The sequence below is a fragment of the Cyclopterus lumpus genome, chromosome 4 (genome assembly GCF_009769545.1).
Source record: "Cyclopterus lumpus isolate fCycLum1 chromosome 4, fCycLum1.pri, whole genome shotgun sequence".
NCBI lineage: Eukaryota > Metazoa > Chordata > Actinopteri > Perciformes > Cyclopteridae > Cyclopterus > Cyclopterus lumpus.
The window spans coordinates 12,715,237-12,739,596 of NC_046969.1; the positions used below are offsets into that span (position 1 = coordinate 12,715,237).

At 37.5% G+C, this 24,360-nt stretch overlaps 2 protein-coding genes across 2 annotated transcripts; one reads left to right on the forward strand and one right to left on the reverse strand.

Annotated features, from left to right (window-relative positions):
- Window positions 1-190: 190 nt before the first annotated feature.
- On the reverse strand, window positions 191-20,512 carry LOC117729219 (poly(U)-specific endoribonuclease-like). Its single transcript, XM_034530083.1, has 3 exons — window positions 20,321-20,512; window positions 3,145-3,234; window positions 191-888 (listed from the first exon to the last, which is right to left on the reverse strand). The coding sequence occupies exons 1-3, from the start codon at window positions 20,345-20,347 to the stop codon at window positions 679-681; spliced, it is 327 nt and encodes a 108-aa protein (XP_034385974.1). The 5' UTR covers window positions 20,348-20,512; the 3' UTR covers window positions 191-678.
- On the forward strand, window positions 18,273-22,838 carry pdcb (phosducin b). Its single transcript, XM_034530082.1, has 4 exons — window positions 18,273-18,377; window positions 19,386-19,450; window positions 20,332-20,480; window positions 21,350-22,838. The coding sequence occupies exons 2-4, from the start codon at window positions 19,405-19,407 to the stop codon at window positions 21,863-21,865; spliced, it is 711 nt and encodes a 236-aa protein (XP_034385973.1). The 5' UTR covers window positions 18,273-18,377; window positions 19,386-19,404; the 3' UTR covers window positions 21,866-22,838.
- Window positions 22,839-24,360: the final 1,522 nt, after the last annotated feature.

Here is a 24,360-nt window from a genome sequence, read left to right on the forward strand (position 1 = left end):
TCCAGAACGGGTTAGCGGGATCAGTCAGGTATCGTCAAGTGGGTTATTGTTTCTTTTTGTAGTTATTGATAATAAATCTGATTTATTTATTTATTATCATTTATTTTTAATACTAAATTGTGTATTGTTTTATTTTGTTTTTTGACTATATATATCATTTTAATATTAATAGGATGGGTGGTGTCACGTTTGTAAAAACTGATGGAGTGAATATGATGGAAGATTTTTAATTGAAAGGTAATCTATCATTCGGTTCTTCCAGTGTATGTGTGATATTCCTTGATTTCCAGTTTATGAAGATAGTTTTCTTGCCGATAGTTAGGTCTACAAGGAGTAATCGGCTGTTTGTTTTGTTCTGATTAACATAGCTATCCGGGCTATTTTGTGTGCAGATTTCTGACGTGAATACAATTTTACATTGTTTGCCCAGTGGAGTGAATTATGTGGAGTATCTTATCCTGTATGAGTTGTAGTTTGACAATTTTATTCCAAATTTAGTTCCAGAAGTCAGCATCAGGAGGGGTGAACAAGTCTAATTCCCATTTTCATGATATTATGACAGACAGTGATATTTTTCTATATATTTTTTTACATTTGTTTTTTGAGAAGGGGATGCTAACTAATTCTGAGATTGAAGGGGGGTGGGGTCTAGGTTAGTGGTGTTAATGTTTTGATTGATCAGATAAGTTGAGGATATTCCAAAAATGGTTCGCTCCCGATGCATTGCTTCTGGACCACTTTCACCAAAGGTGTCATCTTCTGAGTCGACATGAGGAAGATGACGAAGAGAGCCACCTCAAACTGTGGACTCAGAACTATGAAGCAGCCACCACCCGGCTTCACCAAGCCTTTCCTGCTGAACTGCAGGTCCAAGACATCTTTATCAGGCTGTAAAACAATGACAAACAAAGCTTGTTAACTTTCTGCTCAGTGTGTTATGATCAACATGATGACACTTTATTACTGTATCTTTGTTGTCTCTTGTAAGGATGAGTAGGGTTTTTAAGGATGAGCAATACACCTGCATAAAGACTGATCTTATGATCTGTGTTGAGTGTTTGGATTCCTTTTATATATATTAATGCAAATGGTGAATAGTGAGGGGATAGTGTGCATCCTTGCCTAGTCCCCCTGTACAGTGTCAAGCTTTATGAAGTTGTTCCATTGGTGATGACAGTGGCTGAAGGTAGAGTGTCCAGAATCTTAACCCAGTCAATAAATGAGTCCCCGAAGCCAAATCTTTGTAATGCACTGAAGATAAATGTCTAGTTTACTCTGTCAGAGGCTATTTTATCATCTAAGGTGGCAATAATGGTTCTGGCTTGTTGTATTGATGTGTAATTAAATTAATTAAACAGTCTACCTTTGATAAAGCCGGTGTGATCTGGGGGAATTATGGTTGGAGTGACTTTTTCTAATCTGTGAGCTAATGCCTTAGTGATGATTTTTGTACCTACTTTGAGGAAAAAACTGGGATGGTAATTTGATGATAAAGTTGGGTCTTTGTTTGGTATGAGATGTAAGGAAATCAGTTGTGTTCTATTTTGCTAGAAATTGTTGATATAGTTTTATTTTGTTGAAGAGTGGAGGTAGAAAGATTCAGAAGTGTTTATAGAACCCAGCCGGGAAGCCATCGGGTGCTTTGTTATTGGGCATAAGAGTGAGGGCAGTAGAAAGTTCCTCCTGTATTGGTGAATCCAGAATGTTGGTAAGTTCTTTCCTCAGCTGTGGAAGGTCAATGCTGAGAAATGAGTGGATGTGCTCTTGACTTGGTTCCTTTTCTGATTAATATGATTAATATGGCATAAAAACCTCTGAAGATTTATTTTATCTCATCGGGGGAATCTGTGGGCTTTATTTCATTTATTTTGATTTGCCAAGTATTTAACAGGAATTGAGCTTTCTTATAAATAATTTAATTTATGCTTTCTTAATATGTTCTGGGTTTCCTCTGTTGGGTTAGTGGCATTAATGATTTTGAGTAGATTGTTTTTTTAAAGACAATATTCTTTAGATAGATAGATAGATATAATAACATTTGGATGGATACATAGAAAAAGTGTCTTATGTCAAGAACTTTCATGTTTTAATTTATTGTATATAAAAATATATTTTCCTTCGTCGTTGTTTGAATCTTAACCTAGTTTTTCTGAGCTTTCACTTTTCGGCACATCAGTTAAAACATGTACACACTTGTCAGGTTCGAGGGAGTCAGCATGTTGTGAGATAAAATGATATGATCCAGTTTCTGTGTGCTGCTTCTGTTTTGACTTTACGTTGACGTGGATTACGTAGATTACTAACATAACACATGCAACATAGCATGTACCAAAGAGAAAGTGATGAGGCTGTGGTGTTATTCTTACCCCTAAAACTTTCCATACTTGATCTACGTGTTGCCGGGAAAAGAAGCAGAGGGATAAAAATACCTTTTTACTGTATATGAGGTGTGAAGATTAGCACCCAAAGCATACAGGAAACATTGCCTCGGCAGTATAGGCTGGCAGTGCAACTGAGGATTAAAGTTATTGTACGAGGGTACCCATTCCAAGTCAAACATGGTGGAAGGAATGTTGACGTGACTGGCAGCACAGAGTGGTGAGTCAGGCTGCCAGGCATCATCCCATCTAAACACAGACAATGACAAGCAACATTTTCCCATCCATTCACACATTTCTCATAACCGATACGAGGGCACATTTACTCTCTCCCCTCACACTGGACAAATTGAGCTTTAAACACAAACCCACACACACAGAAGCAAGTAGAATGACATTAATTAAGTCATGTGCATCAGTTGTCATTCCTCCTCCATCTCATAATCTTTGTCCTGTACTTCAAAGGACCAGGCGTAGGATTCCGCATCAGAGGGGCTTGGCCCATCACGGCATGAAAATGACCTAATTGTGTGTGCAAATTATTTGTTTTCCCCACTGTTAGCTGCCCGAGGGTGAGTTTTATTATTCCATTGAGCATCAATGGCATGCTCAGGTCCCGGTCTATGAGATTGAGCAGGGGAGCACATATTGCTTTGTGTGGATGTAATAAGCGTGAGCAGGACGTGGGCTTTGGTGTGGGAGTAGATCAGGAGACTTCATTGTGTGTTTTCCCCCTGACCGCTTCTGGACCTCTCTGCAACCGTACCTGGTGCACAGGCCGTGATCCAAGACCGGAGTTACGTGACGCCTTGCAGGTGGCAGGAGCAGGGGTCAACTGGGAGCTGGTGCCGGCCACCTACAAATGTAAAGCACTAGCACTGACCCACGAGTAGCCAATTGTCACTTACATCGATTTAAAAGACACAATCACAAATGTATCTGAGAGTATACCGTTTTCTAAAGTTCCTTTACACACGACTGTAGCCTTGATGCTTTGTTTTGCTGTCACACAGAATTCAATCTTAAGTTGACCCAACGATGAATCGAGTTCTCCAACTACATGGCACCACATTCCTATAACAATACACATCTAAAACTAATCTAATACCGATTCAATCGCCTTCACTGATTTTAGTACCCTACAACACTGGCTCACAGCTTATAAATTACTTCCTGATAAAACTAAATCTCACACTATGATTAACTTTGACCTCATACTCGCCAAAGCATTACATCCAAATCTAAAGCTCATTCATGTGTTATTGCCTGTCTTGATCACGCCATTGGAAAGAGTTGAATACTCCAAATAAAATTAAGAGTCAAGCCCTTTTCTTGACTCTGAACTGTCCTTTAAATGCCATACATCATATTATGAAGAAGATGAACTACAGTAATGTTTTTTTTACTGATCCATAAACTGCTTTTCATTTATTGTTGGAAAGAAACTTGCTTTAACGCCTTTTACCAATTATGCTGATGATGTATATCAGATATAAAACTGATCATCTTCCTCTCAATGTAGTTTATAATAGACTGCTGATAACGCTACAGTCTAATAAGTAATAAGTAATAAGCTTTCAAACAACTTTTATGTTAAATATTCCCTCTGATTATAATAATCTACCTGTAAATATTTACATATACAACTTATCACTTAAAAAAATCCCCAGACGATCAATTCTAAATATCCATAATAACAACACATACATTATGTATTTATAACTTCATATTATTACTGACACTAATACGTTTCTATAATGTATGCATGAATGATCAATTGTTATGCTCAGCTTGAAGTAAGATCTCCTGATTTTCTTTGTTTGTTTATTTTTTGTCCAATTCTGTATTGATCAATTATTTAGTTTTTTTGTTAAATGTTTTGTCTTATTGTGCGTATATTGTACTATTGTTGTTGAAGACCCCCTTGATTATTAGTTATTCCTAATAAATACTTACTAAGCAGCTATTGTAGCCTTAAACCTTAAGCAGAGATGAAGAGCCAGCTTCAGAGGTATGGCCCCTATATTCTGACTCCACACCCGAAGAACTATTTCATTTTCAAACCTTTAGTCTTCAGACCCAACTTAAGTTGAGATCACTCAAGGACATTGATCTGACTTCATGCAGTCCCCTTATGTAGCCACAACAAGCTTTATACAGCTGTTTTCAAATATGTAGTATTCCCAAAGATTTGGGAACAGACTTTGACGTGAAAAAGCAGTTTCCCTTTAAGAGCTTTACACATCAAAAACATCTGTGGACCTGGGCAATTTTTTCTATTATTCAAATCATTTTCTTTATAAAATATCAGAACATTGTGAGAAATACCCATTTTCAGCTTCCAAGAGCCTGAGGCAGAATCTCCCTGCTTGTTTTGTCTCACCAAATGCTGTCCACTTTACAAACATAGAACTGCATCCTTACATTGGAGAAACTCAAGCCAGAGATGATATCCTGTCATGTAATGTCTCTCCCATGATGATGTGAGGTGTTTTGCTGTTGTTAGGGCAACTCAACTGGCACAGCAATGCTCTCCACTTCTCATTGGCAATGATGTCACTTTCAAAATGATGATAGTTTCACTTGACTCTTGACACTATCATACTAATCACGTTTTTGTCATACTGTCATGAGCACGCAATAGTTTAAGCCATAGTGAGTGTTATAAGGAAAAGCCTGGGTGTGTGAGACAGCATGCCTGGGTGTATTTCTGTGAATTGGTAGGTTGTTCTACAGCCATTCACTGCTTTGACTGTTAACCTGGTCATTAGAAAATTCCTGTTATGGGCAGGAAGATAAATCAGAAAGCTTTGACTAAACAGTAAATGTGCAATTGAGGTGAATCTATAGGAGATGAAAGAAGCCGCTGCAGGGAAAGAAGGGAAGGGCAAGAGATTTTTAAAAAGAAATCTGCACACACAAAGAAACATTGTGCAAGTAAGAGGAAGAGAAGACCTGATGACTCATCTTTATCTACCTGTGTGTTTACACCCATTTGTTTCTAGTTGATTTTGGCTTGCTAATGGCATTCCTAGTAACAGGTTAAAATGACACCATGCTGAATTCTGATCTACCAACGATAAATCATGGAAATGTACCTCTAGTTCTTGAAGTAATTTATCAACAAGTATTGATTAATCCACACATAAGAAGACAGGGTATCTGTGCTAAGAAACCAAAACAGAAGAAATTAAAAGAAAAAACGAAGGAATGACAGAAACAAAAATGAATAGGAAACAAAGATTCCAGATTATATGTATTGTAGTCCAAAGAAAGAAGGTAGGACAGACAGATGGAAATAAAGGAAGAAACGTTGAATAAATCTGTCCATATTGTCTTCATTCTTGCCTAGGTCTGACCCTCATGCTCTGGATGTCTCTGTGACTTTCAGCGAGGAGGAATGTCTGGAACTCGACTTTCCATTTCCGATCGGCCCGCATGTGTCGTCTGATGTGGACATCACAGGAGTGTCCCCGTAGACAGAAACTACCTACAGCATCTCTACAATAGAGCCTTCTAAGGTCTCATCTGCAACACTGTGTCACAGGATGACTAAATAATAAAATAATGACATCTATCAGGGATCACACGAACCTGCTGTCATGTCATATCATCGACAGACACTCACACGTAGCACACACTTACTCATCTATTAGACATACAGGACAGTTATACATTGTACAGACCATTTGAGGGCCTGAAGAGGCCGACTCAGCGGATGACGTCACATACCAAAGATGTTAGAGATGATCTTTGTTGTATATCTAACTCCACTCTCAGAGCTTTACTTAAGCTGATAAGAATCACTCAATCTCTGAAACCTAAAACACTGGAACACTCTGACATTCTTCCAAGCCTATTTTGATACAATACTCGCATGCCACTATGTACATTTAAAAGGCTTATGGTTGCTGTAATCCGGGTAATCAAGTATGGCGAGGGATAGTAACATAAAGGGGAGGACTTTGGATACCACTTGAATTTAGGAAGTAATCATTGCAATATCATAAGCAGTGTGGATTGTGTCCCCCATCGCTGACAATGACAATGTTTCAATCTTTTTTGGGGGAAAACATTTTTCAGAAAATGTTGGACTATTCCTTATTCACAAACGTGAGACAGCGTTTTTGCACTTCCGGTTCCCTCGTCTCTGAGTCGATGGGTATTTTGTTTGGGTTTTTGGATAGATGCCTGAAATAAGGTCTGCGGTTTTGGTCCACAATATACATTTAGTCTCCTACAAAACAACATCACGCTGACTAGTCCGTGCTGTGTTGTGTATACTCGCGAACATGCAATTGTGGTGTAGTTTGTTTATAGACGTTAGTTTTTTATTCTGCATTCACGTTTCAAAAATCATAAAAGTGGTGTTTATTTGTGATGATTTCTTGCAAATTAATTGCTGGTGTGTGGACACTTAAAGGGACAATTAGTTTTTTTGTATCTAGAAAATTCATATGCTTCAAAACTCTAACATATACAGAAAAACAGACATTATGATATTGTAACACGTTTTTAAGGAATCCGTTTTTTTTTCATCAGAGATTCACTATCAATAAATTTGGTCTGAAAACATAATTACCTCTTGTCACACACAGACAGTGTTGCTCAGTCCCTTTCTCACACATAACTCTAATGACTAACAGCATTTTACAATTGACTTGTAAAATATCAGTTATTTTAACTGGTGTCTTGAACGCGTTCCCATGTTAGTAATAGGGTGTCTCAAACTCTCATACCTTGACACGCCTTGCATATCTGTCACATCTAGTTGCAAAGCACTCTGTCACTAATTATTCTCCACGTTCCACATACTTTGTAAACATTTGAAATCAATTGAAATGAATCATAAAAAACGATTGTAGATTATATCAAAACACAAGAAATGATACAGATTAATAACATTGCTCTTATAACGACAGCTATGTGATTCAGTAGTTGTACTCCTGGCTTGAAACTCCTTCAGTACTTTTCCTTTTCAAAGAATAAAACATGTGGCTCATTTAATCTTTTCCCAGGCCATCAAAACAAAATGATGTGTTTGCGTTCGTTGGAAAGCTCGGTGAGTCAGACTCAACAGGGATCAAGGACTTGGCAGGACAACTACTGGACACCAAGAGACTGACTGGAAGCACATTCAGCAAAGCCACGCTTAATTGGTGTCCAGAATCAGCACGTAACTTGACGATAAATGTACGTGTATGTTTTTGTTAGAACTTAGGACTTCTAGCAGCTCTTTTCTTCACAATCGGACTCACTCTTCAAGATCTCTTGACAAGTTCTTAAGTGGAAGTCGAACAGAGATTAAGTTAAGTGTAAAATCTAAGTTTTCAGATACTTAGGTAAAAATAGAAATACTATACTTGAAAAAAAACTCAAGTAAAAGTTCTGCATTCAAAACCTTATTCAAGTAAATGTATGTTAGTATCATCAATAAAATGGACTTCTAGTATCAAAAGTAAAAGTACTCATTCTGCATAAAAATGCTCTCTGACAGTCACTATTATATATAACGTGTTTGGATTAATATTACTGCTGTGTCAATGTGTGTAGGTGTTTAGGTTGTGCTAATTTTAAATACTTGATACACTGTTGGCTTGTTTAATCTACAGTAATGCATCATATTCTATGAGATCATCATATGTGTGTGGCATGCACGTAAGCCTCTGAGATGTAGTTTATTATAAAGTTGTATGGAATGTACAAATGTATAAACATTTGTACCTCAAATTTGTACTTAAAGTTCTTGTCCTTGAGTGAGGTAGCAGATTGCAAACAACTGAAACTCCTCCAGTCACAAGCGTGTATAGACTATACGTTGGCCCACATGAAAACCGGAATGCAAATGGCCATATCTTGAGCCAGTGTTTGGCCCCAGCAGGCTCTCCTCCTTCATCCAGGAGCACAGCTTTGCCTCACTAGGAACCAACACAACGCTGCTAGAGACCATGGCCTTTTTTCTGGGCCCACTGGAGGGCAACCAGAACCAGGACTGAGTGGAGCAGACTGGTAGATCCCTGCTACAGTAAACTGGGAGGTGTTTAACAGGGAACACTACCACTTTTGTCCAAAGGGACCGCCAAAATCAACACAAAAATAACTTTTCTTGAAGCTTTAAAGATACGTTAATTAAATGTACTTATTGACTTATTGGTTACTTTCCACCACTGGAATGGATTTTCAGACAAATATTTGTAAAAGCTCCTGACACAGAATTCCCCTTCACAGCATCTGTCATTACAACAACAATCCCATATAACTTTCTTTTAACTGGTAACAATAGATGTGTTTTCTCTTGAAAACAATAAGTTGGAACAGTGACAGTAACATATGCTCAATGTTTGGCACTCTACAGGTAACAACTAATTAATAGAGGAACCAACAGAAGATACTGCTAAGGTTCCCATGACATAAGTAATCATTGTTCTGTGTTGTCACAACATATCTGGTGACATCATGGGACTCAAAGCATGCCATCAATGCAGAAGCACACCTTCTCGTGTTTCCTTGGAGATTAGAAGAAGGATGTGACTATGGGGCCATTCAAGCGTTGAATGTAACTCACACTGCACGTACTTACGCGTTAACTAATAGAAGCTCATCGTTTTCTAAAAGTAGATTTCAGAATAGCACAACAATGACGCACCTGTAACAGAGCACAATGTTATAAACAAACACAAACCAAAGTTGAGGATATTTGGGGACAATATAGTTTGAATTAAATCAGACATCTAAAATTATATCTACTGAATAATTTGTATTATGTATATATATTATAATGACACCTTTTATACTGTACAATGTACAAACGCTGTACTGTATGGGCCACATAATGCAAGAATAATGGAATAAGGCTTGCTAAAATACAGAATATTGACAGCCAATGGGTAATCTTTATTTTTCATGCTCTTACTAATGTAGCATCATATAACAGACAGAAACTCTTTAAATGATCTCTAATAGTTAATGTGTGCATATTTAGACAACAATTATCGTGATTTATAAAGGTGTACCTTATGATCAATGACATAATGCTTAGAGTGAGTCATGTTGGCTGGAGACTGCATGAAAACAGATGTGATCTTAAGTGGGAGTGACGGGGCGAGTGAGACAAGCAGAAGGGGAGTGGGAGGCGATGAAGCGTACTGAGAAGAAAACCTGAGGAAGAAACTGGCTTCTTTCCAGAATATAGCACAGTTCAATCAGCACTGAAAGCATGACCAATATTGATGTTTCATTTGGTATCAGGGCTCCCAGACATGTCAAAATCGTAGGCAGTGACGTGTGGACCATCGTCACAGCTAACTAAAAGAGAAGCTGCCAGTTAACTCGCGGCTGGTTTGATCTGGTCTGTAAGCCACTCTAAGGCGCTCACTCTATTTCAGAAGCACAAGTACTCATGTCTAATGATGCAATGACTCAGATTTTGTATTTATTATATTTTAGTCAGACAAATCAGCAATTTCAAGATGAGCTTTGTATTTTTTGACATTGACGGCAATAACAGGGGTGCAACTGATCGTTACTTTTTTACTCAGAAAACGTTATTTTAGCATCACCTGCTCCTTTTCAACAACATCTTTGTCATGTTCATAGTCATAGTATTCTGATATAGCATTATCGGATGGCAAAAGCAGAACGAATGTTGAATAGCGTGTGTACTAAAATGTATACAGAATATTTTTTTTTCTTTAACCCTCCTATTACCTTTGGGGTCAATTTGACCACATTCAATGTTTAACGTCTCTAAATAAATAATTGACATCATTTCTTTTGCTTCATATTTCATTACTTTTCTTAATTTATTGGCGACAACTGGGTAAACATAAAATTCACATGATGATATGTGTTCAATGTCCTGTACACATCTTGTACACATCGGTGTTCTTTGGGGTCAATTTGACTCTAGGCTTTTTTTCACTGTGTAAAACATATAAGAAATATCAACATTTTACACAGATTGGTTTTGGATGATATTGAGGTCACTATAACATACAATTGTATAATCTTCAGAAAGTTTTAGGGCCCTAACCTTACTTAATAACTGATTAATTTACATATTTAAAACATTCTCTCGAAAGCTCTGTAGTATGACAGAGGTCATTTTCTCACTTTTGTTTTACCGCTTATCACTTTTTATCTTGTTTTATTTGTTCCATTGTTTTACCTTGAGCTCCATGTGAACTGCTCTGTTCTAGTTAAGCTTTTTATCTCTAAATATTTGTACCATCTTTATTTCTGTAACCTTGATTTGTAAGTTGACTAGATTTAAATATTGGTGTTCTTTTACTTGCGCCCATGGGAAGTGCCTAATAATTTGTGGCCCAATGATTTGATTCGTGACTAAGGAAAATAGAAATGGAATTTAATGAATGACTATCGTCCTCCCATCATCCCTTCTCTCTCTCTCTCTCTCTCTCTCTCTCTTACAGACCTGCTGCATTCACTGACGACTGTGATTGCAGCTTTTTCTTGTGGTTTTATTGTTCCTGCAGCTCCTCCCAGTGGCATCTTCGATAACTATATCGCAGTACAATGTTTTTAATGTATGCGTCACTTTTTCCCTGTGAACTTGAAAAGTCAAGAGGGACCGCCAGCATTGAAAACAGAAACACCAACATTACTGTGGCGTGACTCATATTTATGAATGGATTGCAATAGTAGCAACAGAGGCTGGACAGAGAAGGAGGGTGACTGCCGCCTCGTCACTCCCCCCCGACCCCCCCCCCCCCCCCCCCCCGACCCTCCCTCTCTTACGCACTCACTGAACCTGCTGTTGCACAATAGGCACAAACAAATACACACATGCACGCCCACGCACACACACACACGCACACACACACGTGAATCAGGGGTATTTATGGAGATGTTTATCCACAAAACCACATTTCAATAATGAAACACATTTCTTCTTGTGCACGATGACTTTCTCTTATTTCTCAGTGTCATGATAGTGATGACGGTGATGATGATAAGGGAAAATTACTGACCAACTGTGTTATGTGTTTCCATAAAAAATCATATATATATATATATATATATATATATATATATATATATATATATATATAGAGAGAGAGAGAGAGAGAGAGAGAGAGAGAGAGCATAAGATAAGTAAGAGAATAGACTATATGGAGTTATAGAGTAGTGTGGTTGAAATTTCAAAGAGACCTTTGAATCAATTAATTTCACTTTTGCATGAAAAGTATTAGACACACATTAGTCTGTTGTCAATATGAATGTATATAATAGATTAAACAGGCAAAGTAAGACTGCTCAGGCTAAACATGAATTACTTTCAATAACGATTTATAGTTTGGTAATAAAATGGTGAATAATGCCCATCACAATTGTTTAGAGCTCAAGATGATGTCGCCTAAATTGTCCAAAGCTCACAGATTTCAAGTTTTATCATCATATAAGAAAATCAGTAAAAGCTCACATATAAAAAGCTGGAACCAGTGAAGTGTTGGTCATTTTTGTTTGAAAACTTTCCCTAAGCAACTGTATGATTATCGAAATTGTTGCTAATTAATTATCTCTCAAGAGCCACCAAAAATAAACATAACATTAACATCTCTTCTAGACCAAATAAAAGCTACTTCTAATACCTGCACCTAAAGAATTCAATACTTCAGGAATGTTTATTTAGACCACGTTCTAAGTGTGCTGATACATTTTGTCTTTACCTCATGCTCAAGCTGTTTTTGATTGTGTTGCTAAAACAATGGGGAAAGACATTTTAAAGACATAGGTATACATATATTGTTATTTATATTCTATCAAGTCAGACCCAAACGCCATTAAACCTTGTTATAGAAACCTAGATGACATGGATTTAAGACTCCAAGTATCAACACAGTAAGAATGGATTGAGAAAAAAATCTGTGCATATGACTTGTACTCTCTTATTGTTTGAGAATAACGTTAATCCAACTTGAGTGATAAATTGACAGCACGATTGAAGGTTTTGCCTTTGAGCACAGAAAAGGCTTCACAGAAGAAATGCAGTATGGATTGATTTCTGATGTCAGGACATCTCTGTTGTTTTGATCTTTTGTCAATTTTGCCATGACTTCATTTGCAAGACATTCGTGACATTTCACACGCAGGGAGAGTTTTTAGGAAAGAAAAACTTGCACCCACAATGAATCACTGAAGAAACAAAGCTTATTTTCCAATTTTCTCCGTAAGATCAAACGACAATGTCCGTGCATTTCCAGTGCTCATACCAGACACTGAGGCAGACACACACACGCATAGAGACATAACATTCATATCGAAAACGTTATTTTCTGTGTGAAACCATATGGGTCATGCCATTGACTCATCCTCTTCTCCATTGTTTATCCATTTTAAACCTGTCCTCGATCCATACGCACTTTATCATGATTTCCATCTGTTTGCTTCAGAGTTAACATGCACTCAATGCTTTTGGCATTCACTGTACTCCCAAAGTAGGCAGTGGAAAGTAAGTGTTGGATTCATCCACTTCATCACAGATTTAAAGCTTTAGTTCGCTGTGTTTTCACATATCTGTACGAGTAACTAGCCATGCAGGTTGTTTTGGATCAACTTTTTAAAAAGAATACCTGTGTTTGATGGGGATGAATGGAAGTATGTTTATATTTATATTTATTTAGATTATTATTATTATTATTATGTTTGAAATATGATATTAGATTTGAATGTTTTCAGTTTCATCCTTTATTTCTATTTTTTGTATCCATTCTCTTGTCCAAAGCCATCTGGTCATAGGTAGGTCTGGGTACTGGCATTGGGTCTGTAGTTGTGTTGTTAATAAAGTGTTTATTTATGTATTTCTATATTGTAAATACCTAAAACAGATATCTAGCCTCCATTGTGATGAGATTGCATGCACGTATTTAACTATAAAGTGTACATTCAAGTGTGCATGCAGCCTCCTTTTTGCTGAAACTACGCCAAACTAGTTACATTTTAATAAAGTAAAATTGAGATTGAAAAATGGATAACAAAACAAACTTTTCTAAATACATTTACTTACATATTACAGTTTTTTAGGATTGAATATACACTAAAATCAAAAGTATTACACAATTATCCAAACCGTACAGTCAAGGATCAAAACTCGGCCCAGATATGCACCACCATAAGCACAATGTCTGCCTCACACTGTTTGCAAAACAATACACACAGTGATTTGCAAAACACTAAACCAACTGCTATCCATTACACACAGAAGTATATCAAGATGTCACTTCCTTGCAATTCCAAAGCTCTGAAAGACAAATTACCACACCTATGTGCCAATTGATTAAACACAGCAGTCAGGTGCGCAAACACAAGATTGCTTAATTGCGGACACACCAATCAGGTTTATTAAGCGCAATGAAATGCAGCAGGTGAGTTCAATCTTCAACCAAGGAGGGTGATGCATGAAAACTGGGACATGGTTTTGTTGTGAATCTCCATGTTGACTAATTTGAGTATATAGAGAAAATAAATGTACATTTTCATCAGTCTGCATCATTGGTCTTGTGCGGTGTCTAATGTATACTGTTCAAGTGTGTTTAGTGTTTTGCAAATCACTCTGTGTATTGTTTTGCAAAAAGTGTGATCAGACATTGTACTTATAGTGGTGCAAATGTGGGCGATGTTTTGCACTTTCTCTGTGTACTTCACAAGTAGAATTGCTAAAAGTGTTTTAGGTATTCAACAGCAGTGTGTAACTGGTCCAAACCAAATTAAGTCATATGCAACGTGTGTGTTTCATATGGTATCAAAATATGTTTTTTATAAATTAGTGTATAGTTTTTACAAGAGTGTTTAATTTTGCAAAGGATCTGAGGTGTTTTGCTAATTGGGTTTGTGGGTGTGTGAATTGTGTGTACTGTTTTGAAAAACAAAACAAAACCATCAAAATCGTGCTTAAGCAATCGAGAAAAACTGTAACGTACGACGAATCAGCTGATGGTTATTTCAAACCCCAGGGGCTGCACTGAGAGACCTTGTGAGTCTCCCCTAATGCTGCAATGTCTGCATCATTGAGCGGAAAGTGAAGACTCCTTAGTCAGAGCAGCAGAGTTGTGTTGGCTGTGGGCCTCAAATCGCGCAAGGCCGGACTTTCAGACTGCCTGCAATAGCCTACTGCTCTCATAACATTGATTATTACAGTGAATAAAATGTCATAGGGGAAACCACTTCTGAGTCTGAGGGAAATTACAGAACTGTAAAAGTTTTCCTTTTTACAGATGAAAAGACCAGGCACAAACTCACCAGGCATGCCTGTCGCTGAATATGGAAAGGTGGAGTGTGTGTGCGTGAGTCTGCGTGAGTCTGCGTGTGTGTGTGAGTCTGTGTGTGCGTGAGTCTGTATGTGTGTCTGTGTGTGCGTGAGTCTGTCTGTATGTATGTGTGAGTGTGTGTGTGAGTCTGTACGTGTGTATTTGTTTGTGCGTGAGTCTGTGTGTGTGTGGGTGTGTGTGTGAGTCTGTGTGTGCGTGAGTGTGTGTGTGTGTGTGTGCGTGAGTCTGTGTGTGTGTGTGCGTGTGCGTGAGTCTGTATGTGTGTGTGTGTGTGTGTGTGTGTGTGTGTGTGTGTGTGTGTCTAAGAGGGGGCAACACAAGGGCAACTATTAGATTAGATTAGATATTATTTGTCAGAAGTAAATGCCAAAATAAAAAGGATACAGAGGTTTGTTATTTATAGAATTAAGGTGGTTTCCTCTTTTGGTTTAAACGTTCTTTCCTCTTACAGTTGTAATCAATCCATGACAGGTGTAATGGGCCGTTCACACCAAACACGTGAACGCACCATAAGAAGAAATAACCTGTTAGACATACATCTCTAATAGTGAGTATGAGCAGTCAACCTAGGATTTCTACCAAGTTAATGATTAATAGTCTCTGGGGAGGCCATTGCCTAATTTAGCTGCTCCCAACACAGCAGCTATTCTATGGTATGCACACATGACTGAGTCACCTGAGAATCTGAGGGACTCACCTATTCTCCCTGAGAGAGATCTATTAAAACGCATCCTGTCTCATGTATGCCGCACAGCAGTTCTGGAGATGTACAGTGTTTGACTTACTAAAGAGAATCAGAACATTCCCAAACCGCAGTATGAATGTATGGGAAGCCGTGACTGCTTGTAATTACAGACCTTGAGAAAAGAAGCTGAGGGCATCATATATTGTTTTAAGCATTCAACTGGCAAACAAAGTCAAATATTTGTGTGTACATTTTTTTTAAGGTAACAAACAAAAACAAGGTGCAATATGTTTGATTTAATCTATTGCAGAAATAACAAAAACAATAGGTTTTATATTTAGGGTCACAACACTACATACCTAGAAAGATTAGTTGATGTGGTATATGTATGTACTGATGAACTGATGTGGAGATCAACAAAAGAAAGACTGCTTTGCTTTGCAAGCTTCGGTGTATTCTAATGGGAAAATGTGATTATTGTTTTGTGTATTTTGCAAGATTAAATCTATTGGAGTCAATATATTTAACTGGATATATAAGGTGTTTATGCAAAGTTGTATTTTCAATGACTGAAGTGTGAAGTCTGAAGTGGATGTGTTGGTATCGCAGCCAGTCAGTGTGCATTATTTTTTTAATATCAACCCTGGATCTTGTGTGAAAGATCATGATCTTAAAAAGTTTTAGGGAGCTCTAGAACAGCAGCATTCGTGTAGGTTAATCACAAAGGCACAAGGCTGACCTCTAGCTTTTAAAAGAAAGGGTGTTAGAGAGCTGATCTAGTTTCACCCTGTAAGTCCAGCCTAGAGCGTGTGATCCAATGATCCATGATCATGTAACAGAGCGACTCTGCATTTAGCACCGATACACAATCCTCCATAGAGACACTGAAGTGCATCTCCCATGCAGGACTTTCTTTCAGAAACGTTTCTTCTTAGAGATGATATTCTGGGCACTACACCCTGTTGTTGTTATTGTTGTGGTTGTTATGGGCATGCACTTACTGTGGTGTGTGACTTGTGTCTAACAACGAGTTATTTGCTCATCAGTTATTTGCTGTTCGACCATCTTATCATGTGAGTTCAGTTATACGTAGCAAGTCTAATATTGGAGTCTAAGCAATTGCTGAGATAATATTTTGGAACAGAAGGCACTGCACTGGTAATAATGAAACCCCACCTAACATGGATGCCTTGTGTGCCAGTCTAGTAATCCTTTAAGCCAATAAATACAGGACACAGCCACAGAGATGAAGGACTGAAGTCAACCCGGTTGCATGAGCTGTCCCAGAAAATACCTTGAGGGTGTGGGAAGCATTCTCTGCTCCTATTTGCACTGCAGTGATTCAGACCGCAGGTAAAGGAAAGCCAACAATGGGTCATGGAGGGGAAAAGACAAAGAATTAGGAGTGACCGAGGTATTTCTTTTCACGCTGTAGCTTGTGGAAACACATTGTACAGCCGGAAATGTATTGGATGAATGTACGTATGTTGTTCTAAGGTGATACCTAAGATTATACTCTATGTATAACTTCACACAGGGAAATATAAAGCTATGCGGGTTGTCTATCTTACAGCCAGTCATCACTGACCACAATAAAACATTAACTTGCAGAAAGATATCAAATAGACCCAATTAAAACCTCTGTAGATGTTTGTGGTGATGAGAATAATGGGTACTTCCACTCTAAAAGCAGCCGTATTTGAATGTCACTAAGTACCTTCACTTAAGTACTAATCACAATTTGGATGTACTTAACTTTGCTGGATGTAGGAAACATTGTACTTTACATTATTTTGACAGTTTTTTTGCAGATCAAGATTTAACACATAAAACAGATGATTCATTTACAAAATAAGATTTAATTTAGAGTAACTTGATACTAACTAACATTATAATGCTGCTTACATTCAAGTAATCATACTGCAATATAGTCATGAATGTATCAATGTAACACTCTGAAGTGGGGGATTTTGTGTTATTAATAATTGTACCTACTGTGAGCACATTTTGCAGATAACTATAACTACTGTTTTTTGACATAAGTGGTATTTTGAATGCAGAACCTTTACATGAATTAGAGTATTTTTACATTGTCTTATTGGTCCATTACCCAATCGAAACCAAATCAACTAATCTTTACCCTTATTTCTTGTATGCACTGTAACTACCTAACCATAACTCATTTAATATGCTGTTTGCTCTTAATATTTATAGTTTACCAAAATCTACTAATACTGCTGTTTTAATTGTTATCAATCTTAGTGGAAATTAATCATGTTATCATCACAAAAACATATTTGTCTATTAAAACACTTCTCCTAACTTTAGAGCTTCGTTTGATGAAGTATAAAAGAAACACTACAGAGTTATTTCTGTTTTGAATTTAATCAAGAGGCACATGATAAAGCATCACAAGATATCTCCCACCCATAGCTAGCAGTGTTTGTCCTTTCAATGATTTTGATCATGTGTTCATTTTCATGTGTAACTCAATTCATGGAAGAACTTTGAATTCCAGACAACAAAGCTTTATTTGAGAGTTTATCTCAGGGAAATGCACATTGTTTTAATTAACTCTTAATGTGCTGTTTATAAAGGTAAGATGTAATAAAATATATATGTGTGTGCTGCTCTTGATTATGGTTGTACACAAGATTATCAGCTGCCTAATCAGGTGGTTGATTAGATTGTCCTCGTATAATAAACATTCACATTTTTGGAAAGAATTAAGCATTATTCTCTCTCTCTTTATCTCTCTCTCTCTCTTTCTCTCTTTCTTCATTGTGTATAGTCAGGCCTTTAGAGGCTTCTAATTCCTAAAGTGAAATCCTCTTAGGATCTATGCTCTATTTCTGGTCCATAGGGTGTTTTTAAAATCTTCATTAGACAAAGCTCATTGGTTGGAAAAGGCACACGCGTGCACACAAAGTCACACACCATCCAGCAACAGATAGCTCATTGAAGTGCTCGAGTGTAGACCAGTGCAAAGTTAACTACTGACACAAAGGGAGGACTTGACTGTGACTGGTAAGAAAAACTCTATTGACATCTTTTGTTTTTGGAATACTTGTGTTTGAAATATGTAGAAATAGGAAGTTTAGTTTTGAATGGATGAATTTACATACATTTGAGACAGATTTTAAGGGCCGTCTTGAATTTTCATGTATATCATTTGACATTTACACTTTCTTACAACATTTTGGTATCGTATATAGAGTTCTTTTTAAATGTATTTCTTGTTTAAAAGTAAAGACTTCTGCATTGAATGAGGACAAAAGATTATTTCTTTTAGTACTGAATTTAGTCATGGGTCTGTGTCTAATTGAAAGTCAGATGTTTACAAGAGTTTATTGTCTATCTCTCGCTCACGCACACACAGTTGACACAGTTATATGTGACTTAATTTGCTCATGCTAGAAATATTCACAGCAAATCTCCAATTGACTACTTTGGATTTGGGGGTTATGAAGGTGGCCACAAAGATCATCAGCCCAGATCAGCACTGTGACTGCACGTAGGAAGGAAGACTGTATTGAAACACAGGGGAAGGCTTTTTAATCCAATCAAGTAGTGGCTATGTATGCGTCCCATCTGTTCCAGATACTGTCGCCACTGACATTTCACAACAGTGAGAGAGAAAGAGATCTGTCGAAGATCAGTAATCCTCTTAGACTGCTTTAATGTAATTAGATAGTGGGACTCACTTGGTATTCGGTAGTTCTGTCAAAGTGCAAAGATTTAAAATCTTTAGAGATATATATATTTTCCTTTTCCGATGTAATGGGTCCAAGGATGACGTTTGTTGTATTGTTGTTGACATTTTGGATTTGTAATATTGAGCTATACAAATTAAATTAAATTGAACATTGTAATTGAATTGAAACAGTTATCTTGTTGAAAACATTGACAACAAGGAAGTGTTACGGGCCATAGACAAAAAGTGGAATAATTATTCATTCAAACATATCCTGAGAACATCATATGAATTACCTCCTTTGAATATTTCAATCTGATCCTCAAGTTGTTATCTTACAGGTATAGCTAACCAGAAAAAATGTCTGACAAAATGATTGATTTGGAAGAGACCGCAACCCAGACAGGTGAGTAGAAGCAGTACAAAGTAACCTAATATTTTGGCAACTTGGTGACCGTTCTTTGTTCTTTTGTGTTTGCCAGTGGGTCTGGTCAATCTTTATAAACATAAACGTTGGTTGTAAGTTATTAAGAAGTTCTCATAGAAATTACAAACAGAAAAGCAAAAACATTGATTACAGAGCAATTAGGTCTAAATGCATAAGAGGAAGTCCAAAGCACAGTACAGATTTGGAGAGCTTTGGCAGTTTAACTGGCGCTCTAATCTTCTTTTTGTTATGCAACAGTGGAGCAATTAGCGCACTTCCAAAAGGTTAAGACGAAGCTTTCAGACCCAAATTAAAACAGGAATACCCACCAATGACTCATAGACTCTTATTGTCATTTTACACACAGCCAGTTTTGTCCAGAAATGTTTTGATTATTTGGACCTTGATAAAACGATTGAATTGTGTCTGTAACCAAAAATGTTTTAATTTTTCTTGCCTCTATCAGCCATTAGTTGTAATAATAATAATTTATAATAATAATAAATGTTTATGCCTATACATTTTCTGAATAGAGTTACAAAAGGTCAAAGTTATTCAGTAAAACTGAAGTGTCGAAGTGTCCTTGAGCAAGACACTGAACCCCCAGTTGCTCCCTGGTCGCTTCACTAAATTATAACATATATTGAAATTATAACACAATAAAACTGTTGAACAACGAGGAGCATACAAGAGTAAAAACCAACAAGAATTCAAACATAGTCACAATTTAAGAAAAAGTTTTCTGGGGAAAAAAAGGGGTTTTCAAGTAAAATATTTAAAGATGCTACAGACTTGGCTAGCCTGAAAAACACTCATCGCTACTCTTTAATAACTGAATGCTATATTTACCTTTTCTGTAGGTCCAAAAGGAGTCATCAATGACTGGAGGAGGTTCAAGTTGGAAAGTATGGACCAGGACAACTTGCCAGCTGCAAAAAAGGAACTGCTGAGACAAATGTCATCCCCGAGCAGACCAAAGGATGATTCCAAATCAAATATTAACCGCAAGGTACAACCAAACACACACACAGGACTTCTACTTTGTTGTTTGTTGCAGTATTCTCCAAAACACCAGAGGGCGTACAGACAAACTCCACTGTGGAGATGTAAAAAGACATTGAGTGTTACCAGCTAATTGTGATAAACCAACCTCCTCAATGCCAAGGAGGAATAGTTATTAACTATAAACACATATCACGTATACACGGACCACTTTATTGTCTTTTTACAAGCGCTAATAGAAGTCTAGTATTAAATTTATTATAATGAAACAAAGGTTGAATATCCTGAAACAATTTGATTTGGCTGGCAAAATATATACTCAAATGTAGATTTTTAAGATCTCCAGTTTTCTTGCCTGAACCTAAAAAGAAATTTGCAATACACATCTTCCAGAAAACAAATCTTTCTGACCGACACAAACAAATGTGTGTCCCTAACCAATACATTGCATTTTGTGTCTATTTCACGAATTGGCATTAGTGTTGAAATAAAACATCACAACAACATCCATGTGCACAAAGCGCAAGCCGTGATGACGTCATTTTGTTGTGCACCTACCATTGATGTTTAAAGAGAACTGGATAATGTGTTGGGGGGCGGCACTCCATAAATGCCTATAAAAGCTGCTCAGTGGCGCACAATGAAAGAAAAGTTTGACTCCCGAGTGTTAAATTATACAGAACGTCCAGCGCCGTGATACCTTCCATATCACGGCGCCCACAGAGCCCATGGAGGCTTGGCAGGTAAAAACCAAAGCTTTATCATGCTAGTGTTACAATGGTTAAAGAAAACGAGTGGAACAGCGGGCAAATTGCAAATAATGTACTCCCATGGCCAATATAAATTCAAACTTTTGTTTTAATGTAATTTTTTCAGATGAGTGTCCAAGAATATGAGCTGCTTAAGGAGGAGGATGAGGGATGTTTAAAGAAATACAGAAAACAATGCATGCAGAACATGCATGATAAACTCAGCTTTGGGCCCAGGTTTGAAGGTGTGCATGACCTGGACAGTGGTGAGGCCTTCCTTGAAGTCATTGAGAAGGAGCATTACAGCACAGTGGTGGTTGTCCACATCTACAAGATTGGGGTCAAAGGTTGTGAGGAGCTCAACAACTGCCTGGATTGCCTGGCAACTGAGTACCCCACTGTAAAGTTCTGCAGGATTGATGCTGTCGCATCTGGTGCTGCCGAGCGGTTCTCGGATGAGGTTTTGCCCACGCTGCTGGTGTACAAGGCTGGAGAACTACTAGGGAACTTCCTGGCCTGCACACAGCACCTACATGAGGAGTTCTTTGCCACTGATGTGGAGACCTTCCTTAACAGCTATGGCCTGCTGCCAGAAAAAGAGTTGGCTGGTGTGGAAGATGAAGAGGAAAATGATGTAGAATAAAAAAAGAGTTTGGCTGCTGAGGAAGAAAGGACGCTGTTTTAGAGGGCTTGATAGAGAGCGATGAAAGACAATAGGACATAAGATAAATAGAAAAACCATAACATCTCCACTAGCTTACTATTGCGTGAGAATTGTTCTCGAAAGGAGAAAAGTTACATCCAGTTGGTGAAGGAACCTTGTTGTCCTGGGTGTGAGTGCTCTCAAATATGAGTGTGGGTTACAGTAAGGTGAGGACATTTAATTGTGAAGATATCTTACAAATCCCCTCACCACCACCCAAACAAAAGCCAAAACCCGTTAACTGTAATTTAAAATAATTGCAATGTCTTATTTTGTAATAATAGAAAATATTATATGATGTATGTACTTGTAAAAATGTATTAAATCAAAGACTTTTTTGTAGCATTTGTTTGGGTTGATCTGTACACATGTTATTTATAAATCCAGAGTTTTACAAAGTGACACCCTCAAATATAATACAATATTTAAACACATGTGTACTTCAGTTTTCTGTGGTGTTTTTGCTAAGATTTATAGAAAAAAAAACTTTAAAGAACAAATAGGACAGATGCTCTTAATGGCCAAAGCACTCTGGATGTGTAAACGTGTGTGCATATATTCCATCTGTCCAGTACACTATGACCTACCTGCTTCTTAAGCCAATGTGGTGGGATGAGCATATTGTGTCTGGAAAACACATTCATGAGTCTCTGGTATTTTACCATCATCAGTGAAACATCATCAGTGAGGAGTTTGTCCATGTCTGAGTATTTTATGTTGTAAAAATGGGGAAAAGTCATCAGAGTATACAAAAAAAAGGAAACCATGAGTCTTGGGTTTTCTTAGTGTGCTATGACTCAGAATACAGGTCAATATCACTATTGTCATATTTGATTTTGCCATGGGTTTGGATACTATTTTAAACTGTGTACTGTAATATGTTGAAACAAAGCCTACTATACATGTTGTAAAGAATAAAAATGAGAATTAAACGATAACAAATGGTTACGTTTTGCATTTTATTTAATTGAGATACTAGAAGCAACCTCACAGTGACAACAATATGCTTGTAAATCAAGAAAGTAGCCTCACCATAAGCTTTGCGTTTTTACACTGTGTGCTGAATAAACAAACATGATACAATGCGTTGTATGGAGAGCTTCAAAGGTGTCGGTAGATGATTTAATTTTACTAACCAGCTGGGTGTTCCTTCATTTTCAGTGCACAAATAATTAGAGTGAGGTATCAATCTTCTCATCTAACTCTTGGCAAGAAAGTGAAACTCACCTCCTATTGAATCACCGCTATTCCATGACCAACATTATCTTACGATTGTCCAAAGAGATTCAGCCAAGAATGAGGCTCCGCCACCATAATGTCTATACTCCAGAGGGGGGTCCTTACATAACCCCTCTGTCTTCAAGGGCCTGCCGCGTTCTTCAAGAATATTACACAATATAACATACAACTGAAACAACAACTTAAATGTAATTTATATTTATTTAAGACAATTTGGAAACATTTTCAAAAGAATATTATCTTACTTGAGTGTATTCAAAGCAGAGGTGCCAAGGGAGGAAACCTACAAAATGCACGGATGCAGGATTACATAGCAATGCCTCTATCTCTCCTGTTGAAGCAAGCTGCCACGTGTTAAATAACCTCATCTCTTAGTTGTAAGAGTTCAGAGAATCTCGAGCTACCTGGTGCTTGGAAGAAGAAGCTCTGAAGCCAGAGATATATAATAATCATTATTTAATCATAACAAACAAGAGTCATCTGTATACATACATGGTCCCGGCCCGGACGCGCTCACATGGCTTCGCTTCCACAGTCTCCTGACGTAGCCAACAGTTTCTGTCTGGCGTCACCCCGTAAGAGACCAAATTCACGTCTTACAATTAGTTTTATTCGCAGTCCATTCGCTGAGCTAAGCTCCCATTGGTTAGTGGAGGTATTCATGCCTTTCAGAGACACAGCATGCTGCGCTGACCAGTGAATAAGACATGAGGTTCACACCTGAAGGTTAGTTCCATTGGCCACTTCAAAGAATGCCTCAAATCGATAAACTAGCGGGGTCAAAGCTCACACTTCCGGTCAAGGACAGGAAGTTCCTCTTCAGAATAAAACCCTATTATCCTGCCTTCAGAATAAAAGCAACATCTCAGGTTTCAATCGGCATCCCTTTAACTATTGTCTAAACAATAAAACATCCATTCATTCTAATGCATCATACAATTAGTCATTACATTTGTCATTAAAACAGAATAATAAAACAGTGATCCTCTCTTATGTTTCATAATACATTCCTCCAGAATATTCCTCAAATTAATGATCATAACTTTCCTTATGTATTAATTTAAAACATAACCTCTCTTATCTACATGTGCACGTGTATATAAAATCCACTACAACTCAACATAGTCTTGAAGCATAGACTTGACTCCTCTGTGACCCCAATGAGCTGCAGGCATGCCAAAACCACAACATAAAAG

Coding starts and splice junctions, on each gene's coding strand:
- pdcb (XM_034530082.1), top strand. CDS start 19,405: ATGTCTGACAAAATGATTGATTTGGAAGAGACCGCAACCCAGACAG. Junction 19,451..20,331: donor AGAGACCGCAACCCAGACAG/GTGAGTAGAAGC, acceptor CCTTTTCTGTAG/GTCCAAAAGGAGTCATCAAT. Junction 20,481..21,349: donor AATCAAATATTAACCGCAAG/GTACAACCAAAC, acceptor TAATTTTTTCAG/ATGAGTGTCCAAGAATATGA.
- LOC117729219 (XM_034530083.1), bottom strand. CDS start 20,347: ATGACTCCTTTTGGACCTACAGAAAAG. Junction 3,235..20,320: donor CTTTTGGACCTACAGAAAAG/GTAAATATAGCA, acceptor TTACATTTGTAG/GTGGCCGGCACCAGCTCCCA. Junction 889..3,144: donor GATCACGGCCTGTGCACCAG/GTACGGTTGCAG, acceptor ATTGTTTTACAG/CCTGATAAAGATGTCTTGGA.